Source organism: Quercus lobata, chromosome 4, assembly GCF_001633185.2.
Source record: "Quercus lobata isolate SW786 chromosome 4, ValleyOak3.0 Primary Assembly, whole genome shotgun sequence".
Lineage (NCBI taxonomy): Eukaryota > Viridiplantae > Streptophyta > Magnoliopsida > Fagales > Fagaceae > Quercus > Quercus lobata.
The window spans coordinates 4,662,564-4,676,230 of NC_044907.1; the positions used below are offsets into that span (position 1 = coordinate 4,662,564).

The 13,667-nt window shown below is 33.3% G+C and overlaps 2 protein-coding genes across 3 annotated transcripts; one reads left to right on the plus strand and one right to left on the minus strand.

Annotated features, from left to right (window-relative positions):
* The first annotated feature begins 332 nt into the window (after positions 1-332).
* On the plus strand, positions 333-7,476 carry LOC115983257 (receptor-like protein 56). 2 transcript variants are annotated; one of them, XM_031105902.1, is made up of 6 exons: positions 333-845; positions 1,040-1,195; positions 1,788-1,859; positions 1,954-2,100; positions 4,913-5,059; positions 5,154-7,474. In XM_031105902.1, exons 1-6 carry the CDS (start codon positions 479-481, stop codon positions 7,310-7,312), a joined length of 3,048 nt encoding a protein of 1,015 aa, XP_030961762.1. In that variant the 5' UTR covers positions 333-478; the 3' UTR covers positions 7,313-7,474. The 2 variants fall into 2 exon arrangements, with proteins under 2 accessions (XP_030961762.1, XP_030961763.1); XM_031105903.1 differs by lacking the exon at positions 4,913-5,059 and having other exon boundaries at positions 5,154-7,476.
* Positions 7,477-8,261: 785 nt separating this feature from the next.
* LOC115983164 (chaperone protein dnaJ GFA2, mitochondrial-like) lies at positions 8,262-13,212 on the minus strand. Its single transcript, XM_031105790.1, has 8 exons — positions 13,125-13,212; positions 12,238-12,316; positions 11,787-11,878; positions 11,593-11,664; positions 9,607-9,663; positions 9,184-9,232; positions 8,559-8,625; positions 8,262-8,359 (listed from the first exon to the last, which is right to left on the minus strand). The coding sequence occupies exons 1-8, from the start codon at positions 13,191-13,193 to the stop codon at positions 8,263-8,265; spliced, it is 582 nt and encodes a 193-aa protein (XP_030961650.1). The 5' UTR covers positions 13,194-13,212; the 3' UTR covers position 8,262.
* Positions 13,213-13,667: the final 455 nt, after the last annotated feature.

Here is a 13,667-nt window from a genome sequence, read left to right on the forward strand (position 1 = left end):
AGTGTCAAATAAAAATCATTCTAATTCAGCAAAAATATATATCATTCTAAAAAAAAAAGTGTCAAATATATATATATATATATATATATTTATTAATCATGTCAAATAATAGGTGGTCGACTCAATCCGACCCGTTTGCCAGGACTGGATATAGGTTAGTAATCACCAAACAAGTAAACATTATCTAGGAAGAAAGTCTTTAGTTTCTTGTTGACTTTTGGTCTTCTAGTCTTCTTGTTTAGTGCCTGCCAACTGTAAAGCGAAAGAAAAAAACATGCTTTGCATTTATTAGATTTTTTTTTTGGTAAGCATTTATTGGATATATTGTGATGATGATGTGGACTGTTTGGTAACAGTATATATGTGGGATGCCGGTGGCCTATTTCATCGCAAGATCAGTTGGAATCATAAGTGAGAGAGTTGGACAAAAACTTTGTCAGTCTTACTGTCATAGAAAATCAGAAAAAGAAAAAAAGTAATGGAGTTGGGACGTTTTTGGTGGTGGGTAGTGTTAATTTTGGTTCAATTAGGTATGAATGGGTGCTTTGGTTGCTGGGAGCAAGAGAAAGCAGCTCTCTTGCAACTCAAAGCTTCCATGAACTTCACAGCTGATATAGATTATTTGCCAACTTGGAATTCAACCCACAAAAAGAGTGATTGCTGTGATTGGGAGGGAGTGAAGTGCGACAACACTACGGGGCGTGTAATCCAACTTTATCTTAATTATACGATTGGTTGGAGTGGGGAAGATTGGTGTTTAAATGCCTCTTTGTTTCTTCCCTTTGAAGAGCTCCAGTACCTCGATTTGTTTGGTGATCAGATTAGTAGATGGATCCCAAATGAAGGTATGTTCATGTCTTAAGCAAAGTCAATTGGTAGTGTTTGTCGAAATTATGTTGTACTTCTGCCTTATATTTTTCTTTTTGAATTTTCAAAAAACGAGAAATTAGTTGTGGCTTAGGATTCACTTTATGCTATAAATAGGTTGTGGGAATATATAGTTGTGGACATGGAAACTGAAGCTTCTACTAAATTGTAGGTTTTGAAAGATTCTCAGCGTTGCGCAAGCTGGAGATGCTTGACTTGGCTAATAATCATTTCAACAACAACATCCTGTCATCGCTCAGTGGAATTTCTTCGCTGAAGATACTAGATTTGAGTGGAAATATATTGAATGGATCATTCCACATCCCAGGTAAGTCTCACGGCTAAAATTCACATCAAGTTGCAAAGAGACTGGAAGAGTGCCTCACGCTTGTGGGTGTAAACTTTTGCTCCTTTTTTGTATTTTGAGAATTTCTGCTCTTAGTTATTGAGATTTATGCAACTAAAATCTCACTTTTTTTTCTTGGCTCTTTTAAATTAAATTACCGAAGAGAATCATTATGATTTCAGTTTTAGTTTAAGCAATTGGAATAAATTATGAGAAGTACAAATATTTCTAAATTAATAAAATCGTGAACAAATTTAAAGCCTTATCAATTTGTGGATTTGAAATAATTTGGGTGAAATGTGATGTCAAATTAATTACACAAGTGTTAATGCACTTGTGCTAGAGAAAAACTCTCAAAAATCAAATTCATCTTGTGTCGTTATAGTTTATGTCGAACAACAATTAAAAAAAAAATCAATTATTATTTTAGATCATCAATAATTTTAAATAATAAAAAAAAAACAAATAATTTTAAATTATCAAATGCAAATGTAACCTTAAAATAATCCAGTCAAAATCAATTGATGAATATTATGATTTTTGTCTATATATATGTGGAATTCAAACTTCAAAGCATTTAGCAACTTGGAGGAGCTCTACTTGGGTGGCAATGAGATCGATGACTTCGTGACAACAACAACAAAAGGTAACGATTGTTTTTAAAAATATATGTTCATGAATTCAAATCAATTCCTTCTTTTATATGGTATGTCAAATTATCTATTTTACTTTGCCTATAGGTTCAAACAACTTACCTAAGCTGCAAGTCCTAGAGTTGGATCAGAACAAAGTTAATGCACGAATTTTCAAGTCATTGACCACCTTCACATCATTGAAGATCTTAAGAATGGGAGGAAACAATTTGGAAGGATCGTTTACAACTGAAGGTAAATTGTACCATGGACATTTTACGGTGGTGTTGTTTTGCATTTTTCTTTTTCGTCATTACTGACATAATCTCAGAAAAGCAGAAGCTATAATAAAACATTTTTTTATTATTAAATATTGTTAATTTTTTCTGAAACAAAATATATTGAAAATAAATGAAACTGAGCTTTTTCTTTTCTTTTCCTTTTTTTTTTTTTTTTTTTTTTTTTTTGGTTATAGGGAAGTCAAATACAGAGAGCTAACTCACACTTTTTTTTTCCCCTTACCATCATGCTTTATTTTGGTCGAACTTGTTTTCCAATTCCTTTAATATTCTCAATAACTATTTGCATTCCCGCCAATAAAAAGCTTCTAATTCAATCATTATTTGCACATATTTTAAGACCATTCTCATTTGTTAATGCTAGTTTACAATTGTAATAGGGGAACACACCCTATAACATGGTCATGGTGCAACCTCCTCACAGGCGTAATAGACCCCACTTGGTACCTAGTGTGTATTAGAAGTGTTCATGAATTGTACAATACATAGATGCATATCAATTGAATGATATCATATCATATGTATTGGGAGATACACGAAAACTTGGTTTAAAATGGATTCTTTTACTAAAATTTGGGTTTTAACTTGAGCCCAAATGCTTTTCTACTTGTTTTTAGATATAAAAATTGGGCCACTACTACTTAAGCTCAATACAAAGACCTAGCATGAGCTCCCCCCCCCCCCCCCCCCCCTTCTCATTTCGTAAAAATTTTAGACTACACATTTGCGCACATTTAGATTTTCTTTTCCTTGGCTCTCCAACTCCAACTAAAGCCCCTTTGTCTTAAAAAAAAAAAAAAAAAGTACGCAAATATATAAAATTTTACAATTTTCTTCTTCTAACAAAATAAAAAGGCAAAAAGAGATCAATGAAAGATAATGTGAGAACTAAGAATATTGAGATAAAAGTAATAAAATGAGAGAGAGTTTGAAATGATTATAGAAAAGGGAGAAAGTGAGAAAGAGAGAGTGGCAGAGAACAACGAATAATACTTGCTACAACTGCAATATGAGTTGTCGAGGAGAGCCGAGCTGCTAATGCCACTAAAGAGAAAACACGATCATAGTATCTCTATGGGTACCATTTTTTAGGAAATATGAAATTAAGGATAATTTTTACGGAATGTGTTGAATGAGTTACGAATTCGAATAATTAATTATTTTTGTTTTTTGTTATTTAATAGGCTTTTTGCTAAATATTTTGTTCATTTTTTGTTGTTTGGGCTATTTTTGCTATTATTTGGGGTTTTTTTTTTCTTTCTTTCTTTCTTTAAGTGGTTATGAATTATGATTGTGGGGTCAAGATTATTTTTGTTGAACACAAATTCTTGGAATTAACAAGTCAAGGTGTACGATATATATTTTTTAGGAGAGACAAAACATATTAATTTAAAAATAATTATGTATATAAATTTTTTTTGTTGCAAGTTAGGATGTCCACATCTCCTGAGATTGGCAAATTTATGTTTTTACCCTCACTATTCAAGTGCAATCTCCATTTTACCCTCCAAACCCACCGTTGCCACTCCCTTCCTCTATTATTATATGGTCGAATGAACAATAAGTAGCTTAGTGCAAACCAATTTTATGAATATTGTTTTGGTGCTCATTTCGGTTTGTCAATTGAAATGAAATGTTTTGGTATCAATCTATTTCGGTTTACCGTTTTGAGATTACTATACCCATAAAAATTAATAATATATGCCTACTCTTTTACCTTAAAAGTAAAAAAAAAAAATAAATAAATAATAATAATAATAATAATAATAATATGTAGTGAAGTCAGAAGTGGATTAAAAACATTAAGGGAAAATTTTTAACTTCTTACTTTATGGAATTCTGGTAAATAAAGGAGAGTCTAGGATTTTTTTTTTTTTAATTGGTGGGAAGTGTCCTAGAAGTTTCCTTACTCCCTCTAGGCTCTACTACTCCACAAGTGCTTTACCATTCTTCACTTCATCTCCCTAGTTTCTTCCTCATCAGATCTCCTTTCTCCGTCTCTTCACAAACAAATTTCATCCTCCACCAAGGAAGCATTGGCAGGAGCTCAAGAAACACAAGGTCAAGAATACACATACTTAAAGGCAAGGTAACTACTCTAACAAATGCAAGCAATACATGTGGCTCCAATCTCTAGGAAAGCAAATGCTAATGGCGAAGAAGGGCAGTGGCTCAAAGATCAAGCTAAAGGAGAAAATGAGAAATAGTATGGTTCCGAGTTTCAGCGAGAAAACAACATATTTTAGCTTCAAGAAGGGAAATAAAATCCAAAACTCATACCGGGCGAAATTCGTATTTCGACCGAAATTATCTGAAACGGACCAAAACGCAGGGAACACCCCAAAATTGACCGAAATTCTATTTGAGCTGGTAATTGTAGCATCAATAAAAAATAAAAATAAAATAAAAAATGATTTAGATGTTATAGAAAAAGGGGGAAAAAAAGGTTTAACAACATAGCTTTTAAAATAAGACTGAGATCTTCAAAAAAAAGCATCATCTCTAGTTGAAATAAATTAATTTCACAATTTGAATTAAATTCTAAAATATGAAAGTATATAGACTGCCACATTACATGGTAGTCTATACTCTATACACTATTATTAGATAAAATAAAATTACTTTCTTTCAAAGAATCTTAGTTATGAAAGTGGTCTTGGCTACTTTAACACTTCTGTGTGGTATCTTAATAATTTTCAGCAATTAGTACTAATTTATGCTCTACCATATCAATTAGTACTAATTTAAGCTTTTTGCTTTTGTTTTAGAGTTGAGCAAACTAAACAACCTTGAGCAGTTGATGTTGGATGGATCGTCATTTGATAAAAGTCTTCTTCATAAAATTGGAGTTATGACTTCTCTTAATGTATTGACAATGTCATACTGTGGACTGAATGGCACCTTACCTGACCAAGGTAGGCTCTTTCTTTCTTTTTTTTTTTTTCACAGTGATCTTGCTTCAAATAATTACAATAGTAGAACCTAATAAATAATTATCACATTATACAGGCTGGTGTGAACTTAAGAAGCTCCAAGAGATAGACCTCAGCAACAATAATTTTGAAGGGAGACTACCTTCATGTATGGCAAACTTGACATCACTCCGGGTATTGGATCTCTCTAACAATCACTTCAATGGGAACAGTGTCCAGTCTCCACTATCAAGTTTGACATCACTTGAGTACCTTTCTTTCTCATATAACAACTTCTCGATCCCATCCACATTGTCCTTCCTTTCCAACCTCTCAAATCTTAAGATCCTATTAAGTGATAACAATATATTAGCTTTGGAACCTGACTCCCTTACTTGGATTCCAACCTTCCAATTAAAGGTTTTCATTTTGTCAAGTTGCTCAATTAACATTCACAATAGGACACCTCCCAGATTTCTCCATTACCAATATGATTTGCGAGTAATTAATCTCTCTCACAACAAGTTTGCTGGGCAGTTTCCTAACTGGTTGTTAGAGAACAATACAAGATTGGAGACCTTTTCTGTAAATAATAACTCTTTCACGGGGTCTTTTATGGTGCCATATGATATCCGTCCCAACATTTTGAGCATAGATATTTCTGATAATCACTTACATGGTCCAATTCCCACAAACCTCGGTTTAATTTTTCCAAATTTAGAATCTTTAAAAATGTCTAGAAATGAATTTGAAGGCAGTATTCCTTCTTCTTTTGGGAATATGGCTTTCTTAAAGAATCTAGACTTGTCTGAGAATCATTTCTCAGGAACCATACCAATGCATTTCATAATGGGTTGCTACAATTTAGAATTACTCCTATTATCAAACAATAGCTTCAGTGGCCAAATATTTCCTGCCAATTCTAATTGGACTAATCTAGCAAGTTTACATTTGGACAACAATCACTTCTCAGGCACGCTTCCAACATGGATGGGGAACATGACATATTTAGACGATATTGTTATGGCCAAAAATCATTTTGAAGGTCCTATTCCAATTGAGTTATGCAAACTCGTTTATCTTAGATTTCTTGACCTTTCTGACAACAATCTTTTTGGCTCTGTTCCATCTTGCTTCAATTCCTCAAGTATCCGTTTTTTTCAATTAAATAAAAATTGCTTGAGCGGTCCAATTCCAAGTTCTTTCCAAAACAACTCCAATCTAGTTACACTGAATCTTCGAGATAACCATCTAACTGGAAACATTCCCAATTGGATTGGCAGCCTCTCATCATTGAGAATTCTCCTCTTGAAAGCGAATCATTTAAGAGGTCAAATTCCAATTCAAGTATGCCTTTTGCAGAATTTGAACATTTTGGATCTTTCCTACAATAAATTTTCAGGTCTAATTCCTCATTGCTTGAGTAACATTACTTTTAATGCATCTGCCCATGATCCTTCTTTAAGTGGTCTATATTCAGGGGGAGCTTATCCATTGGGTTTGTCATCATATTTGAACACAAAGTCTATAATTTTCGAACATCTGCCTTATGGTATAAATACGTTTGACGGAGTTGTGAAAGATGAAGAAGAAGCAGAGTTCACAACAAAAACTAGAACTTACTCCTACAAGGGTGACATCCTCGAGTACATGTTTGGAATTGACCTCTCATGCAACAACCTAGCAGGTAAAATCCCACTGGAACTCGGTAGGATGAGCAACATTCGTGCATTGAACTTGTCACACAACAATCTATCAGGACCAATCCCAGTAACATTCTCAAATCTAAAGCAAATAGAAAGTCTGGATCTTTCCTACAACAATTTGAACGGCAAAATTCCACCTCAGTTGACCGAAATGACCTCTCTAGCGGTCTTTAGTGTGGCACACAACAACTTATTAGGCACAACACCCGACAGAAAAAATCAATTCATTACTTTTGATGAAAGCAGTTATGAGGGGAACCCTCTCCTGTGTGGACCTCCATTACGGAATAGTTGCACCAAAATGAGACCACCATCTACAATGCCAGTGGATAATGAAGGGGAAGAAGGTGATATTTTCATGGACATGGGTGTCTTCTACATAAGCTTTGTGGTGGCTTACATAACAATCCTGTTCGGAATTGTTGCAGTTCTTTACATAAATCCATACTGGCGTAGGGCGTGGTTTTACCTCATTGAAGTGTGTATTGACACTTGCTACTGTTTTGTTGTGGTTCATTACCATAAGTTGTTTGATTTCAGGCTTGCATAGCCTTGTATTGCCCCTATTTTGTTGTGGTTTATTACCGTAAGTCGTTTAATTTCAGATTTGCATAACCTTGCATTTTAATGATTACATGTATGTGTGTCTCTTCTTGTTGGATTTTGAATCTAAAGATTGAATTTTAATACTACGTTGACCGTATTTGCTGTGTAATTTTAAAGGACTAAGATTGTATTTTTGCATTGTTGCTTTAATTGAATGCGTGAGTTATGCAAAGACAGAGAAATACAGCTACCCCCAAGGGGCTAGGAGTCTAGCAATGAAGTGCCATGCAACGGTAAGAAAATCTTAAATCTCGCAAATTATTTCGAAATATTGTCTAACTCTTTTTCTACTCACCATGAACTCTGCCAAATCACATAAAACATGCTCATGAATTCAATGTTCAAAACCAGAATATGGGGACATCCAATCCCATCCACAATAAGCACCTGTCTGATCTGACAGCTCCAAAGAAAACCAATTAAATCATGTTTAACTTTCTAAATGCTTCAGTAAATATTGAACCATCTATATATTCAAAAGATTTATTCCAAGTGACATCAAAGTATCCATGTACGTGACATTATTCATAACATAATACAAAAATGACAGATAAACTGACTTGTCGTTCTCAATAGTGAAAAATATTAAAGAACAGTAAATAATATGTACAATAACAACTTAGATACTCTAGATGCAAGTGATCAAATGATGTTGCCACATATAAAACTACTATTGTGATTTGTAAGAAAAAAATTACACACCCCTAACAACCTTCTCCCCATGCACCCCCGCACCCCCCCAAAAAAAAACAAAAAAAAGGACAAAAACGACCCAGTCACTCCTACAAAACTTATAGCGTGGGTGGGTCTTTAAACAATTGATGTTTTTTCTTCAGTTGCCTTTATCCTTTTTGCTAAGAATTAGCAAACAAATGACACCAATTGGTCTACATTTTACCCTGATGCGCCAGCAGTAGCACGCTTATCATATTCCCCTTGATCTTCTTTGGCAAACTCTTCAATCAATTCACGTTGCCTTGGGGTCAAATTCCTACACAAATCAAGCATTTTAATCTACTATAAAAATGAGAGGCTGCAAACACATTCCCGTATGATGCTATAGATTTACAGTAATATGACACTTTTTTTTCGATATATAGTCCACACACTAGATTGAACTGAACCATAAAAATACATTCTGGAGGCTGAAAAATCCTGCAACAACAATGGTTAAGAACAAGGAAACCTACGATGGAATGCTGACATTGAAGTGCACATATTGATCACCAAATGAGTAAGAGTTCCTTGTCTTGATCCCTGCATAAAAACAACGAATTCAGCAGGAAAACACATGCAATTTCGATATAAAAAATCATTTTAAAATTTTAAAATTTAAAAAAAAAAAAAAAAAAAGGAAAGGTTTTTACGCTCGAGATATGTAGAATCTTAACAGACAAATAAAATTAATGATATTACATTTAATAAGTTGCTTAACTAGGGTAAAATCATCAAATCCTACATTGAAATGATGATCAGAAACAAATTGCATATTTTATGTGACTCTTAACGTTAGTCATAGAAGATACTCTTCTGTCAAATTTTCATATTGATTCCTTACTTTAAAAGAAAAAAAGAATAAATCATGGCAATAAGAAAAAACCACATGGACACAAGCTGAGGAAGTTGCTTCAATTAAAATTCTGGGGGTTTATTGATACAAGGAACAAAGTGGATAAAATGTAAAAGGATCAATTATGTCACACACTATTCTCGATAGAGAGCAGGATGCAAGTGGCAAGCCAAAATAGAATCATTTATCACACACAAATTTTTATAAGTGAACTTAATGAAATTTGGCATGTCTAGCTCACCAACCTTTCTTCTTCAAAACTACCTTCTGACCAGGCTGGGTGCCAGAGCGAACCTAAATATCAAAAATTAGTTAGATCATGATACCATAGAGAACTAGAACAAGAAAGAACCTCTACAAGAAGCCAGTAATCTTATGCTAAAAGCCAACCCCATAGGAATGACATGGAGGGATAGAGAGATGCTATTTGGCTTTGGTTTTTTCCTGTCCCAACAAAGGGACAAATGAAAGAACCTCAACAAACAAACCAGATCTCATTATTAATTGATCCGATTACCGTCCCATGTGGGGGTCAAGTCCAATAATCAAGTCGCATGAGTTGCATGAGTAAATTCCAAATGAACTGACATAATCCTAGCAAAGAAAACAGTCATAAATGAAATTTTACCATTGCACAAGTACTAATCATATATAAACAATAAACAAACCTTGAGGACTACATCTCCTGTGAGAGTTGGGACTTGGATTGTTCCCCCCAAAATTGCCTGCAATCCAATAAACCCAAAAAAAATAAATAAATAAAAATAAACAACTAGATCAAAAATAAAGTTTTTTTTTTTTTTATAATAAGTAATAAAGATTTTATTAGCAGAAAAAATGTAATTCAATTATTTTTATCATTCCACTAACGGCTTTTAGTGATCTAATAATTATAGAAACAAATCAAAAAGTACCTAAATATTTCTGCTGCCAGAAAATTCCTGAAATGTATCTTTAAGAACATCTATCTTTAGCTTTATATTCCATCTTTTTGAAACCCTAATCAACCTACAGACCCTTAAACCTTCTTCCTTAATTGCTAACAGGTGACTGAGGAGGTGTTAAGAAACAGCATAACAGGTGACTTCCTGGAATTCGTCTACAAAACTCAAAAACTCGCTAGAAAATCTTTTGTAAAGATAATTTTCCACATTTTCAAGTGTTAGTTCTTATCGTTTTTATCACCATACTCTTAGTCCATTTCCAATCTTTGTCCTGGTATACATAGTGAGAAGTATATTGTGGGTACTCTTCTTTCATCCATTAAATATATACTATTTGAGATGTTTCTGTCCACAGAACAAAAAATGGGCAAACCTCCAAAAATGTTGATTCAATCAACCACAAATACATGTTAAGAATATATATATATAGATATATGCATCCCTAGGTCAATTTCCCATGTGTCTGACATTTAAGTTTAACCTCTATTCACTTCGTAATTGCAGATTATTAAATTGCCCATTAGTCCAATATCTAATAAGTGTAAGTTATACTTATACATTAATCTTCTATAAAGATAATTTTCCACATTTTCAAGTGTTAGTTCTTATCGTTTTTATCACCATACTCTTAGTCCATTTCCAATCTTTGTCTTGGTATACATAGTGAGAAGTATATTGTGGGTACTCTTCTTTCATCCATTAAATATATACTATTTGAGATGTTTCTATCCACAGGACACAAAATAGGCTAACCTCCAAAATGTTGATTCAATCAACCACAAATACATGTTAAGAATATATATGTGCATCCCTAGGTCAGTTTCCCATGTGTCTGACATTTAAGTTTAACCTCTATTCACTTCATAATTACAGATTACTAAATTGCCCATTAGTCCAAGATCTAATAAGTGTAAGTTATACTTATACATTAATGTTGAAAAATGACAAGCTTCATAGACAATGGCTGCAGAACTTCTTTGACAACTATTTAAGCCAATTTTGATTATGTAGGTGCATTTTGTTAGAATTTGGACGTGTCAATTTGAACAATTTGGCATTTTGGAATTTATCAAACTATTTGAACTAGATTATTTTGTAGGTTAAACTATTTGGCCTATGTGGCATTTTGAACTACTTAAAATGGAGCTTATGGTTATTTTGAATTATGAGAATTACTGTCCATATAAATGAGCAAGATGATTGGTAGAGATTATGAAAATTGAACAACTATTTTTTATTGTATTTATTGTCAAAATTTAGTATGAAAACCAAATTCATTCTTGGTTTTTCATTTATATTGATTACATTAGTTGGTTTAAATAATACACATGTTTTAAATTATACAAGAAATGTTATAAAAATTTTATGCATACCAAACACAAGAAAACGTTCGCAAGCTCATTTTCAAGGTCTTTACCAAACATCGGAAAATGAGATAGTTTTCCATAAAATACTCTTTGAAAAATGACTCATTTTTCAAAAAACATTAATGCTGAAACAAACAAAGTGTAAATATTCAAAATAAAGTCAAAGATAATTTTATCTTAGGCATTTAGCTTTTTCTCGGCAAAGACCTGAATGCAATTAATATGTCCTCACGCTAAACACAATAGCTATTTTATTCAAAAATCTCATACAACACACTGTTCAAGACATCCATGCACTACAGGCCACCGATACCTAAAAAATGAAGACATTGGAAAGCATTACCTGAGTAATACTCAAAACAGCATCAACATGAATGTCAGCACCTTCTCTTCGGAAAACAGGATCTTCGCGAACCTGCAGATAAGCAAATGATATTTTACAGTTTAGGGGTTGGGGGGAAGGCATCCAAGCAGTGAAGTACCCACTAAAAATAAACAATGATGACACACTAAACAAATATATATATATATGGTTACCTTAATGACAATATAAAGATCACCAGGTTGATTTCCATCAGGATCTGCTCCACTACTTCTACTCACCTTTATGGTCTCATCATTGTCTACTCCTGTAAATGGCAAAGGAGGAGAGTCAAGCATCCATAAAAACTAGCATATACAAAACCTATAAAATATTTTTCTTTTCTTCTTAGCAAATTTTTGCTACCTATGCAAAAACCCATTATAAAATAAAGCCTGCACACCCATCCATTTCATTCCCAAATCCCTACTCTACTATATCCTTATACAAATTTTCTGAATTGATAAGATCATTTAGACTTAGTAGCAGAGGAATTTATTCTACACCAAGCTAGGATAAGAATAGCTTGACAACGGCACGAAATTTTAGCAATGCAACCACCAGAGCCAAAAAACAAAAACAAAAATAATTTTTTTAAAAACAATCCTAAAATGAAAAAAGAAATACTTGGCACAATATTAAGCTTGACTGACTTCGTTCCTAATACAACTCGCCTTCCTTTACATGACTTGCAGATATACTTAGGCTGTGGAAAAAAAAAAATTAACTGGTTAGAGACTTAGAAAAACAATGAACTATTTATCTCTAATATAACAAACCAGTAAAAAGAAACAATAGGGATAGAAATATATAATATAGTAAACTTTGCACCAACCATCATAAGGTAATCAACACAAATGGAAGTGAAGAAACCACTTAATATCAATGCCTAATAAAGTCACTGAGATTCATGTATAGTACACGGATTAAACCGCAAAAAGTTTCACACTGGCATCAACTTCACCTGCAGATAAGCCCTACATCTAAAAACTATCCCTGAATTCCCCTAGAACCCAAAACTTATAATTGCAATTAGCACATCCAGTAATCCAGCATGAGAAGGCTAAAAAAATTATAACTGCAATTGATCACTTCTTAAAAAGTGAGCTTTTATACTTATAAAAAAAAAAAAAAAAAAAGTGAGCTTTTAAATTTGATTCAAAGGTTCTATAAATAAATAAATAAAAATGATTTAACAGAAATATAGATGGGGGGCTTTGACTTATAAAATTGTAGAACAATGCACGAGGATAGACATATTATAATTAAAAACCAATTGAAAAGGTAAACAATGCCAACCTATAATCACGAATTAATAACTTAAATTCTGTCAACCTTTTATGTTGCAAAAAAAGTATTTTCCAAAGAGACATTATGAAACATCCATAGAAAAGTGAGAAACAATTAAATTGATGATCTTTTCTTTTTTCTTTTTTTTTTTTAAGTGCAATTCAATTGATTACTTTCATATTTACGTTAATGATTGCGTGTAAATTCAAATAAATGCAACATACCGGCACAATTTCCGGTTCTCCATGACACTGAGGACAAGTAATCTGCACCATAAATGGGCCCTGTTGCATGGAAATCTGGATCGGCAGCAAAACTTCAAGTTAAAAATGGAAAAATAATTTTTATCCTCCATAAATAAATGTATAGAATAAAATCTTATGTTGGGAACCTTTCCTCGAAACTAAATTAACTCTACCAACCAAACAGAGCAAAACAACCAAAACAGCACTCAAATTAAAATATTGCATTAGATTTCAAAGGTGAAATATCTTTTTTTTTTTTTTTTTTTTTGTTTTGCTTTTGCAGTAACGTCAATGCCTCTATCACACGAAGACAAATGTTATCTCCCCAAGCAAAGGACAACCAACCAGCATGCCTCACCGGAAACCCCATCGACGACTGCTGGCTCTGCGACCCAAACTGGCAAAACAACCGCCAAAGACTCGCAGACTGCGCCATCGGCTTCGGCCGCACCACACTCTGCGGCAAAGGTTGCCGGATCTACGTTGTCACCGAACTCCTCCGATCGTGATGCCGCCAACCCC